General features: G+C 42.8%; 1 protein-coding gene across 7 annotated transcripts in view; it reads right to left on the bottom strand.

Annotated features, from left to right (window-relative positions):
- Klc (kinesin light chain) overlaps positions 1-20,757 on the bottom strand; it is a 181,506-nt gene that overhangs the window by 26,816 nt on the left and 133,933 nt on the right. For 3 of the 7 annotated variants that reach the window (XM_075865941.1, XM_075865937.1, XM_075865938.1), the window contains exon 9: positions 4,262-4,315. The exons of 2 other annotated variants lie outside the window; for them this stretch is intronic. In XM_075865941.1, the coding sequence (XP_075722056.1) occupies positions 4,262-4,315 (54 nt within the window). Of the gene's footprint in view, positions 1-4,261; positions 4,316-8,646; positions 12,112-20,757 lie in introns of those variants that run through there. 2 more of the 7 variants (XM_075865943.1, XM_075865942.1) reach the window with 2 other exon arrangements.

Genomic DNA, 20,757 nt, shown 5'->3' on the forward strand with positions numbered 1-20,757 from the left:
TCTGCTCCATGATACCGTTGCCTCCTGTTTGTTCTCTTCATCTGCCCAAACGCACTTGTTGCCATGAAACTGAACTACATGAACTACAACAAATCATAGGATTTTAAACAAGCAGGCAGTAAGGGATAAGCGCAGAAGATAAGCAAACTTACAGATGAGAGGCAAGTTTGGTAAATACATGCTGAAAGGTAATTCAAAGATCCCGCAGTAAGGCCTGCATTCTACTTTCAGATGCGAAACATCCCAGCGAACTGAAATAGTGACAGACAAGCCCACAGACATCTCCCCTTTAATTTGACCATTCTGTAGATGCAGCTTGTCCAAATGAAATGAAAGGCCTTCTGATATAGCGCAGCTGTCGCTACTGGTTTACATGGCGCCAAAATTAAGCTACATGATGCAGGCACATTGTAAAAGCCTGAAATACAGAGCAACACACTGTGGTCAAGCAGTCGACTGATAATGCCCTCAATGAAAGTTTCTAGAAAATGAAATGGAGCGTTGGCAGCGTGTTCTAACACGCAATTACAAAACGAAAAGTGAAAATGTCAAGCTTTTTCATATAAGAGGGAAGAGGGCAACATCGATGTATACACCACAAAAAGCTTAAAAATGTAGCTACTGAAATCCTTAAAAGTTGACAAATAGCTTATGAACTGTTCTTTTATGTTAATTTCCACCAAAAGTATCCTAAGATAATAAGTGGTACCAACTAGCTCGAACCAGAATTCTACGAGGTTATAAACGTTCAGCCTGGTAAGATAACATTCGAGCCTGTTTCAGGCTCGAATGTTTCAGGCTCGAATTCTTTTCACAGACTAAAAAATAATTTCCTATACATTTAAAAAATGCATAATGAGTCAATTTTTTAGAAAGCAGAAAAACAGAGCACACAAAGGAATCGGAAAAGAAGTTAAAGCTTGTAGGCTCTCGGCAACAAAGACGAAAACGAGACAACACAATTTCTGGCGCTTGTGTTGCCTGGTGCTCTTCTCTTGTGTTTCTCTTGGCATGCCCTGCCTTATTTCACAACTGAATCTTGACCAACTAGTTCAACTTTCTATCAATTTAAAAAAAATCACACTTCTGCATAGCTTGCAAGAAGTTAAAATTTTGCTACATTTACCCAAGTTGCCCAGCTTGACAATGGTCAAATACGACCTGTTACACTTAATTACTCTCACATTTACCCTGCACCATTTCATTTGCTAACAGGTTATCAAGAACAGGCAAGTAACACTGACATTATAACCGAAGATGCAATGCACACTTGCTGCAATGTCAGGGATTGTCCCTGGACCAAGTAAGTGAGCAAATAATGTGGGAAATGTAGTGAGAACATGCGCAATTTATCAGCCAACGCACATATCAAGGCTCAGCCAAATCGCGTGCCATTCCAGAAGCCGGGTTGCAGGAAAAAAATGCGAGGCGACACAGAAGGTGTCAACATAGCAGTGAAAGTAATGAGATGCAAGCAGTACTGTGCACAAGGGTTATTAAAAAGGTGCCTGCTGTATGAGGTAGGAGAAATCTTTGGCTCAGATGGGTGTGACCATCACGACATGGGTTATTCTGAACAACTGCCATTGGCTTTTATGACCCATCACATATTTATCCACAGATGGTAGTAAAGACTCGGTAGCTTCAACTCGGAACTCGATTTGAATGCAGATTCAGTATCAAATACAGTGAAAATATACATGGCAGGAATATCTGAATCTTCAATAAGACTGCTGGCTTATTTTTCGCAATGATTTTGAGCAGCTTTTCTATTTAGAGAATGCATGCAGCGATTCCCTTGTCAGCGCATCACTCGGATATTTTTCCAAAATATAATGGATATATGCAGCAGTCTTTGTTGATTTACAATCTATTGAGAGCCTTAAACTGTGTCCAATTAATAATTTTAGAAAAGATGCAAAAAAAACTTAGAGTATGAATGAGCTACATTATCGGGGATGTTTTCATCTCTCTTTGAATTGCAGCTACTACCTGATCTGCTACCTGATCACTATTACCATACCACACTGTCTGAGAGTGGACTTGATAGCCTCTTTGAATGGCGCCTTTTCTCGCAGCTCAGTTTCATGCATCTAAGGTATCTAGCACAGATATGTTTACAAAAATTGAAAATTTAGGTTTATTAAAAATAATAACTGTGCCTATGAGATACTGAGTTAAGAGATTCACCAGAAACGGGGGCTTGTCGTGCCAGAGAAGAGCGCAAGAAATAAAACACTGACAATTCCTCATTGTGTGTCAATTTCCCTACATTGTACAAATATAGAAAATTTTCAGAGGGAGCTTTTGAATTATTCTACTTTTGTATACAACCTAAGCAGGTTTTGCAATGCCCACTAAAGCTATAATGATAACTTTATTCAGAGACATTAATCAGGGACAGAATGCTGATAGCGCTTTCCCTCGAAACAAGTGTTGATGGAGCTCATATTCTACAGACTTCAAGATACTAGCTGCACACGTGCCAGCGGGAGGCTGGAGACTAGCATAAGGTTTGACGAGCATACCAAGACCATCGGCAAATTTGCCAGTAGGCAGCCTTTGACAATTAGTAACCTTGACGTCTCAGTCAAATAAGTACCAAAAACAGCAGACAATACAACCATTCTGCTTCCGAGATTATTCCCGCTTCGAGATTATTCCAAAGTTGATTTGCAGGTCAAAAAGAGATGTACAATCCACATTTAACTACTATCAAAAACGAAAGAGTAGGCTGCTGCCACACGTTCCTTGCAATTTTAAAGCTTGATCACATAGAAAACAAGCTGCGAAGACACAATTGCAAACTTCGCACTAAGATGTCGAGTCAGATGATAGCAAGCAACACAGCCCCATGACTGCGCGTGTCGCAGGATGTGGAGAATGAACAAAAACAAGCGTGCGAGTGATTGGGTGGAGCAGATGTACAAGTAATGCACAGAACAATGTTGTCAAATATGAAATTGGGGCGACATCCTCAACCGATCACTCTCAAAGGCACTATCAGTTTCACTATGTTGTTTTCAAAACAGCACGCCACTAGGACAGGCTCTGCTGGCTCAACGAATCAGCGTGTGTCGGCAGTGCCGATGACTGAAAGTGGTCGGTTGAGTACAGCACCCAATGAAGCCACGGAGCCGAAACACTCCAAGGCCTCTGAACTGAGTAGCCATTATTTCCACAGTTGGCGAAGGTTGAAGTGTTTCACTGCAACTATGCAAGATACTGTGTACAGTGATGGCAAATGCACTACGCTAGTGCAGAGTCCATAACCTATGTGAACATCGAGGACACATGTTACATACAACACTCAGTAAAGTGGGTGAATGCTTAGCTTGTAGACAGTTTATGCTGGTGTCTTCTCAGGTATAAAATATTGTTTAGAAGGTGATAAGCTGTGCTTTAAAGCTACAGCTGTCGCAGCGAGTGCTTTTTCTGCGTGGCGTGCATGAAAGAATGCCCAACAAAACACACTGCTGCTGCAGTTGCAAAGGTTCAGCAGTTTTATCTCAGCCTATTCATAACTGAAATGAAATCACGAATGACTCAAAATATTTAATCATAATTAAAGTAACAGTTTCTTACTTATTATTTGAAAGTGCCACAAATTCTGCGTAAACAACATAAGTTTGTTTTATTTCAGCAATTTTATTTTGTAAAAGTATTTGAGCAAGTATGTCACTGGTTTAATGGGAACAACTGTCCATGCCTGAATCGCCAATAAGGCTTTTAATATCACAGTAATTATATTGCCTCAAGTTAAGCTTGTTATGTTCGCATTTTCTTGCCACACTGTACTTCTTTCTCATTAGGTCACAGTCGTAGTTAAGCCCGTGTATCCGCTTTTCAACCATGGCCCTAAGCACTGTATATGTTTGGAAGTTTGATTTGACTGCAAAGTAAACTTGATCACCTCCAAGCTTTTTCTGTAATGTAGCTTAACCTCTGCAAAAGCTGATCATGCCTGCCAAAGTGAAGCATTCAAGCTTCGAACACAGTGTGTGCCCTTCTCCTGCTCCCATTGTTTTGGCACATGCGAGTCGACAATCTTTGCATCCCTCCTTGCACCAACTGTGGAAACCTGCCTGCCTCACAAGTGTACAATGAGTGCCAGAAAGTGGTGTGAAAATAATCTTGTGACAGAAGGAAGAAGAAGAAGAAAAAGGGGCCCTCCGAAAGGCTGATATTTTTCATGGGGCGGGCCTTGGCATTCCAGCATGATCTGCTGTGCAGGAATACAGCATGTAGTAGTAGTACTCACAAATTTCTCAGCAACCATCAGTTCGTCGTACGATCCTAGCATAACACTGCGCATCTGAAAGCCACGTTCAGAGGATTATCACACCTGACTGAAAGCAAAGCAGCTCCATCGTGTCCGAGATGCCACCAACAGTCAAAACCCAGTTTCTTAAAATGGCTATACATACACTACAAGTTCTAACAAAATCGTAAATGCTGCCACATTTTTTTTTCCAAAAGAATGTCCCAAGTGGGCATAATTCTCACTTACGAACCCCTCCCCTTTTTTTTTCAAATGCAATACAAATCTATAAATAAGAACTTGTAAAGGAAGCCTCCTGGAGCCCTATGATCAGTGTTAAAGGCCAACTCCAGCGATTTTTCGAGGTCAATGATTCTCGATGAAATTTACTGGGTACATTAATTCGCACGTTCGCACCATTCATGCTAAATTATATGCTTGAGAGTTTCACATTCTTTTCAAATGAATTTTATAAATTGTCTCCAAATGCTCACCTCACTTGGCTGAATTATTGGCAACATTGTGTGTGTGAGGTTGAATTTCGCAAAGCAACGGAAGTGACTGAATTGAGGTTCCACTGCAGCATCAGCTTGTCTGCTAAGAATCGTGTGTGTCGGGCCGGCGCTTCCTTGGTTGAGTGTGCGATTTCCTTTGCTGTGTGGGTTGGCATGTGATGGGTGGCAAGTGGTATTGTGTGGAGTGTGGGCCGCATGTTATTCACCGTATATTCACCATAATAGCCACTAAACACTCGCAGCTAATGAACACACTTCGTCTCGATAGTAGAGTATTCTATCGAACACTGCTGGCTCACCACAAGTAGGGTACGGCAATATTGTGCCTGCTTAAGAGTGCATATTTATGAACTTTAATGCACTGAAAAATTTTCCGTAACGAATACCCGGTCCACTGTGACCACGTCTATCTGTATACGGTAAGTTGCGCATCGTGGATGATCTACGTACTTGGCTGATAACCGATCATATCATTGTCGTAAAGCATTTCATAAAATTATGCCCTCTTTCCATGATAATATTAAAATGCCTTAGTCTGGTGACAAACTTCTGCGCGTAACCGTTCTAGCCAATCACCACAGCCACAAATGCCAGACGGCCTGGACAAGTAGTGCCATCTGGCGGTGTTATCCGCAACCAGGCAAGCAAATACGAAAATCTGTTCTGTTTCATCAAAACGCAACGGTTATGCTTGTTGATCTCCAGATGCATTTGAATTGTAGCTCTTATTGTTTGACATTGTCTGACAAAGGAGCTTGTGCACGAGCAGTCACAAACATGGTGGGGCAAAGAAGAAGAAGAACACCTTAATTGATATGCACATATGTTAAAGGTTCAAATGGGCGGATCCCCAAATACAGGGCCTCACTGGCTTCTGCAGCTCGCCGGGCCTGGTCGAGGGTTGCCATGTGGCATCCCAAATGATGGTCGGAGAGTCGCACCTCCCACGACCAATTTGCGAGTGAGCCTCCCACTAGTGGCGAGGCGGCGCCTGGTGGACACTCCTGACTTGTGCATGTGATGTGTTGAAGTGTTGTGTGTCTTCACACTAAGGGCATTTGTTTTCGTGTCTGTCGGCATACATCTTGTGTAGTCTTTAAAAGTTAGAGAATGTGTTGGTCTGCAGTCATCACCAGCCCCTCGCATGGCCCCTATTGAGCTTGCCGTGGGTTAAAGCATTGGTTCGTCGTCCGTACCTTTCGAATTTTAGAATTTCGCGTGGTGTGCCAAATGTAAGGGCTTTCTTTGGGGGAGAGTGCTCCGAGGCTCCGCCTGCCATGTTTCAAGCCAGGCGATCTACTCATTCATTGCCATCCATCCCAGGATGCCTATGATGCTGACCGGCAAAACTCCCCACAGGTGTAGGCGACATGCGTCCTGCGAGTCTGTGAGTATATATGCCAATAGTTCATTCACTTCAGCAGCTTGTAGGGCCAGGGCAATAGCCACGGCTTCGACCGTTGCAATGGATGAGGTGCGTAAGGATGCAGCTGCGACCACGCATTCCCTATTGGTCACCACTGCCGCAAAAGTGGAGCTAGGTGTTTTCGTGAGCGGGTATTGACTTGCATACGCGAAATATGTGTCTGGGTAGTCCTGCTTCCTTAGCAAAGTTGTCGCCTTGCTCGTCTTTGTCTTGCAAGGTATGTAGGGTGCATGTTGCAGGGATTGGCATCTACATGTAGTCCCATTCACAGAGCATTAAGTAGAAGTTCAGTCTCATCGCCACAAAACAGTTAAGACGCTTTCACTGAGCTATGATCGTGGCTGCGGCGAATTTTTCATAGGTGTTGTGCATTCCTAGCTCGAGTAGGTGTTCCGTGCTGGTGCTTTCCGGCATGGAGAGAGAGAGAAAGAACATTTATTTACGCATCCGGCGTGCGGGAAGTCACCGGCCACGCAGGGCGCGGGTATTCCCTATCTGAAGACTATGGCTAATAGAGTCCTATAGTCCCAGGGCCTAGATCTTGAGGACGTTGTGCTCCGGCTAGGCATTGGATGCTCCTGCTCCTCCGCTCCCATTGTCACCTACTCGAGCTAGGCGATGTGACCTATCAGCTGAGTGTCTGCACTTCTCCGCTTTTGCAGTATTTGTACTCTGCACTGGCGAAACTGGCATGCCTTGCAGCATTTCCGGTTCTTTCAAAGTAGCATGCCATATGTAGGCAGTGCATTCAGTTGGGTTTCGGTTTTAGTATTGAGCTTTTTTGCTTATTAAAAATTGTTTGCCAATTTGCTGAGCATTTCAGCTATCGGGCATGTGACAAGAGTGTCTCACGAACATAAAAGCATCATTACCCCGACATGGTGAAAAAAAATAGCCGGAGTTGGCCTTTAAGTAGCAAATGCATGTGTATCAGAGCCATCCAATAAGTTGGAAAGATTGTTATTTGAAGTATTGACACCTAGAGCGGTATCCAGTTTGTACTGTATTTTCCGACGTATGTCGTGTTTCTTTTTTTCCAAAATTTTCCCTGGTGAGTCTTGTACAACTGTGGGACTTATGCATCACATCTCCTTTATTGCTTTCACGAGTGTAAGAAATTTGGTGCAGTAACATTTTAATAGAAATAATATTACATTTTAACACCGGGACAGATGTCGAGTACAGGCAGCACAGCTATGGTATCGCAGCGGCGTCGGTGTGGCAAGATTTGACCTATATGTAGCCTACATGATGGACAAGCAGACGTACCACTATGTCTTTTTAAGATACCGTTAAACCCGTGATATCGACGCAGATAATAAGAAAAAGGCACATCTGCTTGTCTTTTATTCCTACAAAGTGACACTACGTCTAACTCTGAAATAAAAGTAAAAGCTGTGGCGAAACGACGAGTGTGACAAAGTGATGCTGCCGACTGAAGTGGCTCAACCTTCCGATGGTGCATCAGGAAAAGTAATGAATGTTGCCTTTCTGCACCCACAAGAAGTGTTGATTTAATTTGTTTCTGCTAGAATTTGCGGAGTAATATGAAAATTCAGTGCCCTGAAATCTTAAGTACAGCGTGTAGCGGTAACTCGGTGCGAGTTATATGCCCATTTTTCATTTGAAACCTGCTAAACGTAGGGGTTGCGACTTATACGAAGGTGCGAGTTATAGATCGGGAAATACTGTACATGCTCTATACTATGACGTTCGCCATCACTCCATGAAAATGGTCGAGGCTTGAGTAATCACCACGAACAGGGGACGTATGTGCTCTGACGAAACACATAGAAGATTATGTCGCAGCTGGGAATACATCAGAGGCCTGTTACATCTCTCATTGACATGATCCGATATAAATACATAAAAAGTAGAAACTTGTTCGAACTCGGTAAAGAATACATTTGAAGGCTTTTTGGCTGTCTTAAATATAAGAACTCGAAAACTTGTGATACATGGTGTCCATACAAGAAGACTAAAGCTACGATGTTCAGCAAAGCATCAAGTTTGTATCAGCAAGATATCTAACAAGAATGCCAATGTAACATCAAGCAATGTTCGTATATGCTTCAAAGAAGCCTTGCCTGCCAATTAAATGCAAATCAAATTATTAAAAAGAATAAGAATTGAATGCTAAACCCAGAGATGTCAATAACATGTTACTTTTATGTGCTCCAAGTTTTTTTTAAACGCTGTTTGGGCAACCTTAGAAGCTTCTTTGACATTTTACAGGTACAAACAGTAGCACCAAGGCATGCAACAAGCCTTGAAGACCGTACATCCAAGACATCTGAATGTCTTTGAATGATCTTCAAGTAAGAAGTGATAATTAATACTTGATTTGCCTAAATTTACTCTGTAATAATGTTTAGCTTAATTTTTAGATGATCACTGACCTAAATCAGTGGACTCAGCAAATTCCATGAGAGAGAAGAAGGAGAGAAGGGGGGGTGCTACTTTTATTTCATCATCCATAACAAATGCATAAAAGCACCCATAAACGATTCCAACTGGCTCCACAATTAGGCCCACATATAAAAGAAAAGTTCGCTATAGAACAAAAATATCCTTAATAATAATAATAATAATAATAATAATAATAATAATAATCATAGCAAAAAACAAACAGCACCACACACTTAAAGCAAGTCCAGATGATGCCAAAAAAGCTCCGGAAATGGAATAAACTAATCTCATGTGCCTTGCTTTCCAACAAAAACCACGACCATCCGCAATACAGGATCATGACGGGCACCACAAGAAACAAAACAACTGCGATCTGACAGCAAGGAGAAACTCTTCAATGCGTCATAATTTCAACAGCACTGCCTCAGCCAATACTGTCAACTACAAACCCTTAGTCATTGTGCCCCGTCATTCATCAAGCATTTATACGTTTGAAAATTGTTGTGAGCTGGTGCACCGTCTGAACATAAATAGAAAATGAGAGAATGCTGAAAAAAAAAAAACTGCCAGCAACAGTGTGCCACCTTAGACAATTCCAACGAAAGGCAAGAGAAAATAGAAGGTGAGAACACCAGCCATTCCAGCACGTTTTAACACTTGCAAGTGAAGCATAGCACAAACTGAGCCTCCCGAGCAGGCAGCTACACGAAGGGGCACTTGTCATCTAGGGCTATCCTTACTATTTTAAATCAGTTTAAAAACACAAATATGCACATTGTTGCACTGACTCTTTTCCAGTGCCTAAAATAACGTATTAACATTAATTGAGTGTTAATAACCATCATTTTAAGGAGACAACAGATAAAAACAGACTTGGCAGAAGGTTCTATGATGTTTGTGAAAAAAAAAGTACAAGTGAATAACTTTAAGCTTCTTTCAAATCCAACAGCAACTAGCAATTTAGAAGATTGTCAAAGTAAATATCTTAATAAGTGAGAACAAAAACAAATAAGACAATAATAGAGGGAGCAGAAAAAAATCTCCTTGCAGCACTACCAAGCTTAGTGCATTTCGCTTATATGGCAAAAAAACACCTACAGCTGTAGCTGTCCTAGAGCTTGAGAAATTATTGCCCCAAAAAAAGCAGGGTGAGCAAACAGCTGTTTTGATAAAATGCAACAAAAAGAAAAACTAAGCTCATTTTAAATTGGCCATGACACAAATTATTTTGTTATTTTTGCTGCATGATTAGTAGCAACCTGAGATATCATCTGCATCCCTTCGAGTTCTGCATACACATTGCGAGACATATTTTTGCAAGCAAGAGCGCCACACGTGGCTATTGCGTCAACTTCAGCTGAGCATAACTTCAACATATGCCTAAGCGAGCTAACGAGTCCCCATGCAAAGGCATCGTTTTTACAGCAAAAATGGAGGATCGCTGGTATCACAGTTGATTTTCATTTCTAAAACACATCTGTTTCTTCGCTTCTCCTTCCAGATTGCCACAGATGCTCAAGCATGAACTTGTGACAAAGTTTTTCAACTAAGACTTGAGTAAACTTGACATTGAATAGACTTGACATTGAGTAAATCAGTTAGCATGGTCTACAGTACATTTCAAACACCATGAAATAATGATCATCACTAAATAAAAGTCAATTTAAGCTTCTCAATGGAAATAATAAAGCATATGGGACGAAGAGACAACCTACTTCCAAGCGCGAGTTGAACGCGCATCCTTCGCAGTAGCACTTCGATGCTCCACTGAGCTCTCGCTGCAATAATTCTTCAATACTACTTTTCTGGTTATAGATATGCAGTATATATATATATATATATATATATATATATATATATATATATATATGCAAGTGTGCTAAGTGCTACGAACATTATAGCCGTGCAACTTGTGGCCAGAACAATGGATTTAGAAGATACCTTTGACCGCAGGCATCAGGTATTGGGTGAACTCAGCAATGAGAAAACAGCCAATAACTTCTCCTCTGAACTGAAGCTTCTTATACATTAATTATGGTAAAAAAGTGAATGCACTATAATTAAAAATTTTCCTGCATAGCAATTATTGAGAGGCTCTTGCAAAAACAAACTACTGAACTGGTTAGTGTACTTCAAAGAAACAGCCTCTCAAATATTTCTCATTCAAATGATAATCTTTTTGAACCTAATTTACTTACACAATCTGGCGTATAGGGTATTTAAAAAATGTGAAGACAATCGGTCACATGCTCAAAGAAGTCTAGTCTCAGCAAGTCAACGAACAGTGAGGCACTCGCCGTTTCTACTGCTATCCGCACGCTGAGCTAATCCAAGATTTGTGCTAAAAAAACTATGTTGAGATGAAAATGCAGCTCTATGAAGATGCAGCATTCGTATGCATGCGAACATTCCGAGAACATTAGTCTATTGACCTGTTGGAACATAGCCGTAGAGAGAAAGGCACTGGTGAATGAGAATAAAAAGGCTTAGAAAAAAAAAGTTTGCACTCAGTGTACACCTCGTTTATACCCATCTCAACAACAAAGCCAACCTTAGCATACTGCAACTGAAACTTGAAGCTACATCGACGAATTGGAGACGAGACAAAGCAGAAAATGAAAAAACCTGCATTGCAGATCTCAAAATATAACTTTCCTATTGCATAAAAACTTCTTGTCATGAAAGTGCACAAAGCAGTCCATTATTAAAAAGAACTAGTACCATCTAATGGAGTCAACATAGCTGGAATACGTTTTTCTGTGCCTTAATTAGAAATGGCTGGTACAATCTATTGGACATACATTACACATATACAGTTAGTCGATAGACAATAATCAGCCTACTTAACAATGGGTTTGGTTTGACTGTTACGTGCGGCACACAGACAGCTCTCAAGCACGTTGTATAATACGTGCACACAGTCCTTGAGAAAAGGCAAGCAAAGTCTTTTTTTTTCTTTCGATTTCCTTTCTTTCTGAGAAGACACAAATTTCTCATGCAGGGCATGTAAGGCATCATGCATTTTCTCAAAACTGGTCTGCAATCGCTCATCATCAAGCCACTCCAACAACCGCAAAGAAAAAAAAAAGGACAGTGCAAACGGGCATTTCATCACTCGACGGAATGAACGTATCGCGCATCGCTGAACAACGCAGTTCGAAAGAGCCGTTTTACCCAAACAGGGTCCAGAAAAAGAGAGGCGAAAACAGCAGTCCACACACCTCGCGGCCAACACAAGTCACGTTCCAGCCTGTCCTTAAGGGGAGGAAAAAAAAAACTGCCAGCTTCTCTTAGGAGGAGGCAGCCGAAAAACACGAACTGGCCTGACACAACACCATCACGAGTTACTACGACGACGGCGACAGGGAATGAAATCCGAGAGCACTAAAAAGCTTGGTTTTGATCCCTTGAGGCGGCTGGTCACTGCGCTGACTACTAGAGGTTGTTGTGGACGATGAAAGTGGACTCGAGGTATTAGCCGGTGGCTGCTGTGCTGACTGCTGAAATGGCATTGATTTCGATCGAGGTCGGAAAAACGCGTATATCAGTCATCAGTGCCATATTACCGTCAAACAGAGTGGCCGAAATAATATGGAAATGTTTGGTTTCACCGTTGGATAAATTAAGCATTTCAGGTCCACAGTTTCATAAAATTAATTTGTTAATGTATAGCAATGTCGAGTTTGGTGCATGTTAACAAAAAGATGCCATATTTCAATTAAAAAATTTGTAAAGTTTTCAAAGGCCGGGCAGTACGCCATATACGTGAGGAAACGCATCCAGGATGAGAAGCGCAGAGCAAGAGAACGGCACAATTTCGCGAACAAGGACGGAGTTGGCATATTTCATTGTTTTTTTTTTTCATATATCCCCCAATTTAACACAGCGGGCAACGTGAAAGTCGTGTAATCATGTGCAAACCGCATTACACATACATTTTTTTTTTGTCAGCAAGGAAGAAGCCATGTTTAAAGTGGCATGTCATGGCAGACCAGCACAAAATTAACAGACAATCAAGAGACATTATTTTTTTTTTTTAACATTGGGAGCAGCAAAATATTATATGTGGACATCATTTTTGGGGCACGCAGCACGATTTTGGCATGGTTGCAAAGATTAGGATGCAGTGATGGTGGGTGTCAATGAGCGATGATGAAAGGTAAACAAAAGGTGCATGTGGTTTGCAATGAAGAAAGGGGTGGCATTTGTGGAATAGAATGTTAAAAACAAAAGGGGTTGGAAGAAGGGGGTTTGTGCATGACACAAACAAGTGAAGGTTTCAGAGGTCGAAGAAGAAAGAAAGAGAGAAGTAAAACAAATGATAAGGAGAGAACAACAACCCAAGAAAACAAAAGCAATATAGACACAAACACACTCATGAGTAACAAACAAACAAAAAAGGCAATCAAAAGAGTGCTGTATGCAGAGAAGGGTGGGAGGGGATTGCACTACCTCATAGAATAAGACATCTTAAAAAAAACGCTGCTGTTTTGCACCCGAGGCCCTACGTAGCTTACAATGTCATTGCAACAGCACAAGGATTCATGGGTACAAATACTTACGCATAAACGTACCGCTGTCCGTGTAAAACATGGCCTGCAGCACCTATATAGCTGTACCAGGTACGCTATCGTAGCTATTCCAAGCATCAAATGTGCAAACTCTTTTGAAAGTGATCACTTGAGAACAGCGTTCAGTTCTCTCAACAGTAACCCTCTTTAACACACACACAGCGCTTGAAGTGAACTACATCCCGAAGCATAATTTTAAGTGGCAAATAAAAACCTGCAGTGTTGCGAGGGCAATCTGTGCGTGACTAAACCTGCCAAAGACCTTTTGCTTAGCAAGAAAAAAGAGGTGCCAGATGTACAGCTATGCCAACTTTTAAAAGGAACACTTATCTGGTATTAAACACCACTAACCAGAGTAACATCACTGTCAAGGTGTCTAGTATGGTCTATTTGGCTGACATTTAAACTACACAAGAAAAAAACTGTCCACACACTGCATTGCCTGACTCCATTATAATAGGCAGCCAAATACCAACTGCGTGTTCCTTTTACAAGTGAGCCACGTTGTACACACAGAGCAAGCCGAAAGCACATCTTCTCACAGAATGTAGCATGTCTGCACTCAATGCTGTCAAGTGGAAGCACATACTTAAAGTGAAAGTGTAATTTTGATTAACTGTTTGGTTGACGTATATACTCAGCCTGGGGACAGTAGCTTTAATTTAATCGAATGTATTTACGTTATCTGCATACTAGCAATTTAGTGTTTCATGTTTGCTAAAAAACGGTCATTATTAAATAGGAAAAAATCCATGGCCCACTGTTTGGCAACAAACAATTGCAGCCACTTAGACATGACGAGTACAGGTATTTCTATGGCTGCACAAGGGCACATTGTCCTTTGCTGGTCATGAGGCGCTCTGCCTCGACAACATTACTCAGCAGAGAAATGGAATGCCATACGTTTATTAAGAATTTGAAACTTAGTGGAATTGTATGCCAGTTAAGTCTTGGAAGTGGCTGCAAATGAAAGTGCTGCAATTATGCCAAATGGCACCGAAACTAAGAAGCTTAAAAGTGAATGCAGGTGTGCCCTGCAGTGTGGACCAACCAGAGCTAAAGAGGCATCTCCACCAGTAACAGGGCACAGCCACCTTTCACAAGACCAGCACATTTCATTTTCCACCTTCACCTCATGTCTTGTTTGTTCTGTACCTCTTCCTCTTCTGCCTTGTCCAAATATCGTCTGTATGTATGAGTCCAATCTTAAATGCCACATCTTGGCAAGAAATGAGCTCGAGACTTGGGTATATTACATTTAGCAGCACCATTTTAACCAACATTTTGTCAAAAGAAACTACTACAAGACGTATGCATACACACATAAGTGATTGAGGATAAGGAGTTACGTTATAACCAGTCCCGCACCACAAGTGGTTACAGTATAAGCGGCCCGATTTCTATGGCATTGGCTAGAGGCAAGGCACCCGCGTTGTTCCTATCTGGGTGAAGTGTTCATTTTGAAAATGTAATATATCCAACATAAATCCTCGATTAAAGGAGCAACAGCAATCAGCTTTAAATAGTGTGAGGGTTTTTCGTGAGCTGCTGCCAAAAACATATGGCAGCCTTATTTCGAAGGCGGATTCAAAACAGCTAAAGGATTGCGTGGGTTATTCAATTAATTGGTTTTTGGTCAAGATTTGAATTTCCAGGAGCTGTATTGTAACTGCAACAGACTTGCGATAAAAAGCTGCTGCAAAATGTTGCTCCCAGGCTGCTTCAAATCTGCCACTGAATTCAACGAGCACAGAAATTGAGCAGCTCTTTCAGTAGGAACAATTCCTGACAATTATATGCAGACAGTGTGCTTGCAACATTTCAAGGGTAAAAAGGTAACTAGTGGTCTCAGTGTCAACCAGCACAAGTTCAGGTTCAACCACGAGACTGATCTAAATCATGTCATGGCGTCAATCATGTCAAATAACACCACAGCGCCATGCTGACATTCACGCAAGCATAACCCTACGTTTGCTTCATGCAACACTAATTAGCCTGAAAGAATGCCTTGCATTATGCTCAAAAATTTGTCCTTGATATAACAGAGACCTGTTTTTTCCCCCCAAGGCTTTCCTCTAGAGTCATAGATATAAGAGCAAGTTAGTAGTTCATCATTACTTTTGGTTTGCAAGTTTGCCTAGTTAGTAAAACATGCGGGGATTTCTTATAGCAAGCGCCAACCTTCTGAGTAACCGAACGTATTTACAACACAGACCTCCTGGCAACATATGCAAGAGTGAGACACTGCAAGTATGCGCTAGTAGCCCGCGAAATGTAAATGTCTGAACCAAAACACACCAACACCCAGTTTTAATGCTTTCTTTCAGGCCAGAACCGTGCCACATGGCACCTCTCTATCAAAATGTCACTAATGTTTGTTCCTAAAAAAAAAAAAAAGTGAGATCGGTGTTGCTTCTCTTCACCTGAGCCGTTCATTTACAATCGATTCTGTTTACTTTGAAAATAAAACCTATTGAAGCCTACTTTATGTGTTATCTGGTACTGGCTCTGAATATTTCTACAGTGCAGTCTGAAAGGCCTAGCCCGACTTTATTCCCTAGTAGCCAAGACGTTAGCACCTGTGCCTAGTGTAGTGTGATACTATTAAGGCTGAGAGCAAAGTAATGAAGCAGGAGATGTAATGGAAAGCAGTGCTCCATTTCGTCAGCTTAGTCTGCAAAAGCTCACGACAGACCAGGCAGCCGCACTGTGCCCCTCCTTCTGATTGTCCCACGTTTTTTGTATTGTATTATATCTACACTGAAACCTCGTTAGCCGAAACAACACGGAGACTGGGACTTTGAGTGGAAGCGAAGTTGAACTAAAGCGAGCCTGTTTAAATGAAGCGCAATATGATCTGGACTGTGTTGCTGGACTCAGTGAGCTGCACTGTCCTCATATATGCTTGCACAGGAAATGACTAAGAACTTTAAAAGAGTTGGCTGTTGGGTGAGTTGGTGTTTTCACATAGAAACTATCGTGAGAGTGCAACAAAAACGCTGTACAGTCAAGCCCGCTTATAACGAACCTGAGCGTGGCGCGGTATCCTTTCGCTGTATCCCGAAGTTCGTAATAAATGCAACACAGCTTTTAAAAAAGTTGCGACTGAAAACACAAACTTTTTTTGCCGCAAAAAGTCCGGGATGCACGTGCTTCGAAGAGCAGAAGCGATAAGGGTAGTCTCGAGTTCATTTAAAACGGCAGGGTGCTCATTCGCCGAGGCCCGCAGCATAAGCTGCATGGGGCATTGGCTCCAAAGTTTCGTCGTTCTCGCAATCCGATCCCTCCAAATCGCTCCCGTCACATACTTCATTCACAATGCCCTAATCTGTCCACGGTTCCGCAGTGTCGGCATCATCATTGGCTGTAATTAAACCATCGCAACAGATGTCCCACCCACTCTCCCAGGTCGGAGTCGATGACGCGCTGCCACAAATCGCCGCAGCAGTGGTCCAGTTCGGAAGCTTCAGGCTCGGCATCGGGCCTGAGGTCTACGAAGTCGGCCTTGCGAAAACAGTTCTGCGCCCATGTAGCAGTCACCACCGCCCATGAAATGTTCACCATCTCCACAGCTGAATACCGGGATGCCCAAAGCGGCAAGTTGGCTGCCCGGTGGTCAACAGCTATGAGCAAGCACTCCGCAACGCGGCACCTAATGCGCGGATTAGGCTCAAGCCAAGCCAAGCGGTCACACTTTCGACGTTTCGTTGAGCGGCAGGAAAAAGCGTGCTAGTCCTCCCGTCGGCCATCATGACCACACACGCACACCAAGAGCGAGCAAGACGCGCACACACGACACACATGCCAGAATGCGTGGAACAGCTTTGAGCCGGTTTCCAGTCAGAAAACGGAGCTAATTCGAGCCAACGTGGCGGGTGTCGCGGAGCGGTGGAGATGGGCGAAGTGGTTGTGATCAAGAGAGGAGAGCAGACTTGAGAGAGAAGGGCAAGGAGTTGCGATAATGAGAGGGGAGGATGCGGCGGGAGGGCGACCTTGAAAACCAAAACACACAGGAAGGAGGCAAGTTGGTACCTTGCTTGAAAGGTCTGTGAAACTCTCACGTAGAAAAACTTGGAAAGAGTGCATGCAGCCTGCATCGGTGCGCACGGCAGTGTTCGAAGAATCGGCGGCCGTGGTCAAAAAATCGTTTTGTTGCGCCGGCGGGTTTGTGTGGCCTCACGAATTTCGATATTTCACGATTTGTTCCACGCAAACTAACAGCCGTTTTCACCCTTCCGCACGTGCACGGAAGACTTGCTGAGCCGAGTGCGAAGTGAGCGAGAACAAGCCGTAAACACAAAACGAATCGCAAATTATCAGAGTTGGTGGGGTAGCGTACACGCGTGCGCTAGTCACAGATTATCGGATACAGTCGGTGGCCGACGATGTTGGCAAATGGTATGGTCACTCCAGGCTGGCAACGCCAACGACAGTACCAGCGATCGAAAACAGGGTAGATGGCCGACGGGTCGTTGAAAGATCGGTGGCAGTGTGAAAACACGGGCCTCCTCTGGCGATGCGGGGTGCTATGCGATGCGGGGCCATGCGGGGTGAGTAGCGGGGGGACAAAGGATAGAGGGGTGCGTAACAAAAAGCGGTCGGGGAGAGCGGCAACTAGCGGGGCGCGGGGGCAAGGTCGGCGTTTAACAATAAGAATGTATGGGCACCTCGCCGATGCCTGATAAGTGGTCGAAATTCGTTTCCCGGGAAGTCAGCAGACTGTCGACTCCGTTCGCTATAACCGATCAGCGGCGCTCAGAGACGTTCGTTGTAAGTGCGATTTTGTGCCATTGAACCAATGTATCTTTTCACGGTCACACGGGTATTGTTCGTTTTGAGTGGGGCGGTTATATGTGGGCTTGACTGTATACGTAAATGTTGCACTGCAAAGTTGAGGACGAGCAAACTGGATTGACACGGGAAAAGCGTATCTAACATCGAAAGTTTATTTAAACGAAGAACCAAAAAGGGGGTGGGGTGAAATACAAGAGAGTGGGCACTGCAAGCAAACCAGGCATGATCCTTTTTTTTTTTGTCACCCCACCCCCTTTTTGGTTCTTCGTTTCAATAAACTTCAGTAATTAGATGTGCTTTCCCTGTGTCAGTCCAGTTTTTTTGTCCTCAACTTTGCAGCCCAGCCTTTACGTATACAGTATGTTCCATCTAGCCTCCACACAAGCTTTTCTCAACAAAAACACAACGTGCGAGAAGGAACAGACGAGAACAGGCATTGAAGGTGCACCTGTCCTCATCTGTTCCTGCTCGTGTGTTGTGTTTTTGTTGTGCAACTCCCAATAGTTTCTATGAGATGAGTAAGCTTTGATGAGCAGTCTGCTAGGCAACAGTGGCCGCAGTTAAGCACAGTGGCTGTTGGTGTCAACCATGAGTGCCACAGTGATGAGGTGGTAGAGCATCCACCTCGAGTACAGGAGGTAATGGGTTCCATTTACAGAGACACCAAAGACTAACTGGTTTTTCTTATCGAAAAGAAGGTACTCATTCTAAAAGGTACGGCATGCAAACACATGAAAAAAGTCAAGACAGTGGTGTTTTGATTTCTTTCATGTGTTTGCACGTCGTGTCTTCTAGAATAAAATACTTACCACCTAGCTCAGTTGTCTCTTATTCTAAATGAAAGATGGTATTTGGACATGGCACTTAGTGGCACGAATACTCATCTCAAAAAGGCAGCACCTCATATCCACTTTCTTGAATATAGTTCATTCTTATTCTCTCTGCCCCCATGAAGCTATGTCATACACTCTTACGAGCTGCAGAAATTAGCATCTTTCGTAACCACAATCCACTATCAACCCCTACCTCGCAAGTAGTCAACAGACAGGCCATAAGGCTCACAGACGTGTTTATGTGCGATACCTGTGTCCCCGTTTATTTCGTTTTCACTACAATATTACTTAAAGATGCCATCCCAATCGGCCTGTTTTGCAAAGATAGCTTAGATGGCTGGAAGGTACATCCATCCTGTAAAGACATCATTGCATTCGTGGTTGGTATTTCCAAACATTTTGCAATACTCTGGCTAGATGAACTTAGCTCTGGCTACTTGAACTATACGAAATGTTGAAAAAGCTTTTGATGTCTCTAATGTTATTGTTTGAAGTACAGCAGGAATCTTTTCAGTAAAGCGAGCATGCAAAGAATGAATTTTTTTCAAAGAGTTCTAACAAAATGCTACGGGCATATGCCACATAACAATACTACACAAACTTCTATGAACGTGACTGATCAACGGTGGAAAGGTTTGTTAATTTATTCCAAGCATGTCAACAGCCCCCTAGAGAACTACGATTAAAACTTAAACTTGCCAGAAATATTGTATTTACTCACATAATGAACCCACCTTTTTTTTTTTTTTTCCAGAAAAGTGGACACCAATTTGTGGGGAGGGTTCATATGCGGGATAAAAAAGTCATGGGAGTTATAACAGGAAAAATTTTGCATGACGGTTTTCCTTGTCTTCGTCCGCGAAGTGCGCAGCAATTGTTTCTTGTAGCCCGAAGCCCTTCTTGTTTTCTCTCGTAACGAATGTGCACGAATCGATGCTCAAGTGTCGTCCAGCCAGAGGCTTTCCGTGCTTCAGCGCATGCTGGACGAACTGTATGTTTAAAACCAGCTGTGTAGATAGTGTACCAGCCGAACGTGCCCTGCGCAACAGGTGTTCAACTAAGTTCATAAGTTCACTACGATAAACCCAACAACAAAAGCACAGTGTTGGATGGCGGCGCACAAACGTTGTGGATGCACAATACGCCATCGGCGCTGTTGCACTTCGCATGGCCTCCGAGATGCAGGCGTGTAGCCTATTTCTTCACCACGCCCCCCCCTCCCACCGTCTAGAGGGCCACGTGCTTTGTTTTTTGCTTTGTTCTTTGTTGCTGTGCTTGCCTGGCGCTATAAGCAAAGAGGTTTCTCCTGCGTTCAACAGATGACGCTCTGTCCCAAAAGGTGTGACTTTTTTTATTGACGTCGTCCGAGCTTGCGCTGCTCGCAACTGTTTAGCAGGGTTGCTAAACGATGTTTTGACTTTTATGGCATCATTATACTGTGATATAATGGCTTGATATAACGTTATCCCGATCGTCAATGGCACTGGCCCTCATACCGAAATAAAATTAATATAGTATACATTAATGCTTTTTACTTTTTCAAGGACCAAGGTGGGAGATGGGTTCATTACACAAGTAAGTACGGTACTAGCTGCCACCATAAATTTTTCAGTACTGCTCACCAGTCAATCAGTGCACACCGAAAGCGCTCATATGAAGATATTACAGAAAGTCATCATCTCAGAATAAAACATCAAGCCATTCTTTTTCTCACCCACCGTCATTATTCATGCCAGAAAGTTTGCGAGTTCTTGTTAATAAAACGTATGGGTGCTGCAACCAAACATAAAAGTGCTTTGAAAAATGAATGATACCCGAAGTGCTAATAAACACTAGTAGTTAAGAGGGCTTCGAGGAACAGCGGGCTTAGCAAATTAGCAGGATCGAAATGTGCATGATTGGTATACTAAATGACTTATAGGGTATACGGAATGCATGCTTTTTTTTC

The sequence above is a fragment of the Rhipicephalus microplus genome, chromosome 6, assembly GCF_043290135.1.
Source record: "Rhipicephalus microplus isolate Deutch F79 chromosome 6, USDA_Rmic, whole genome shotgun sequence".
Lineage (NCBI taxonomy): Eukaryota > Metazoa > Arthropoda > Arachnida > Ixodida > Ixodidae > Rhipicephalus > Rhipicephalus microplus.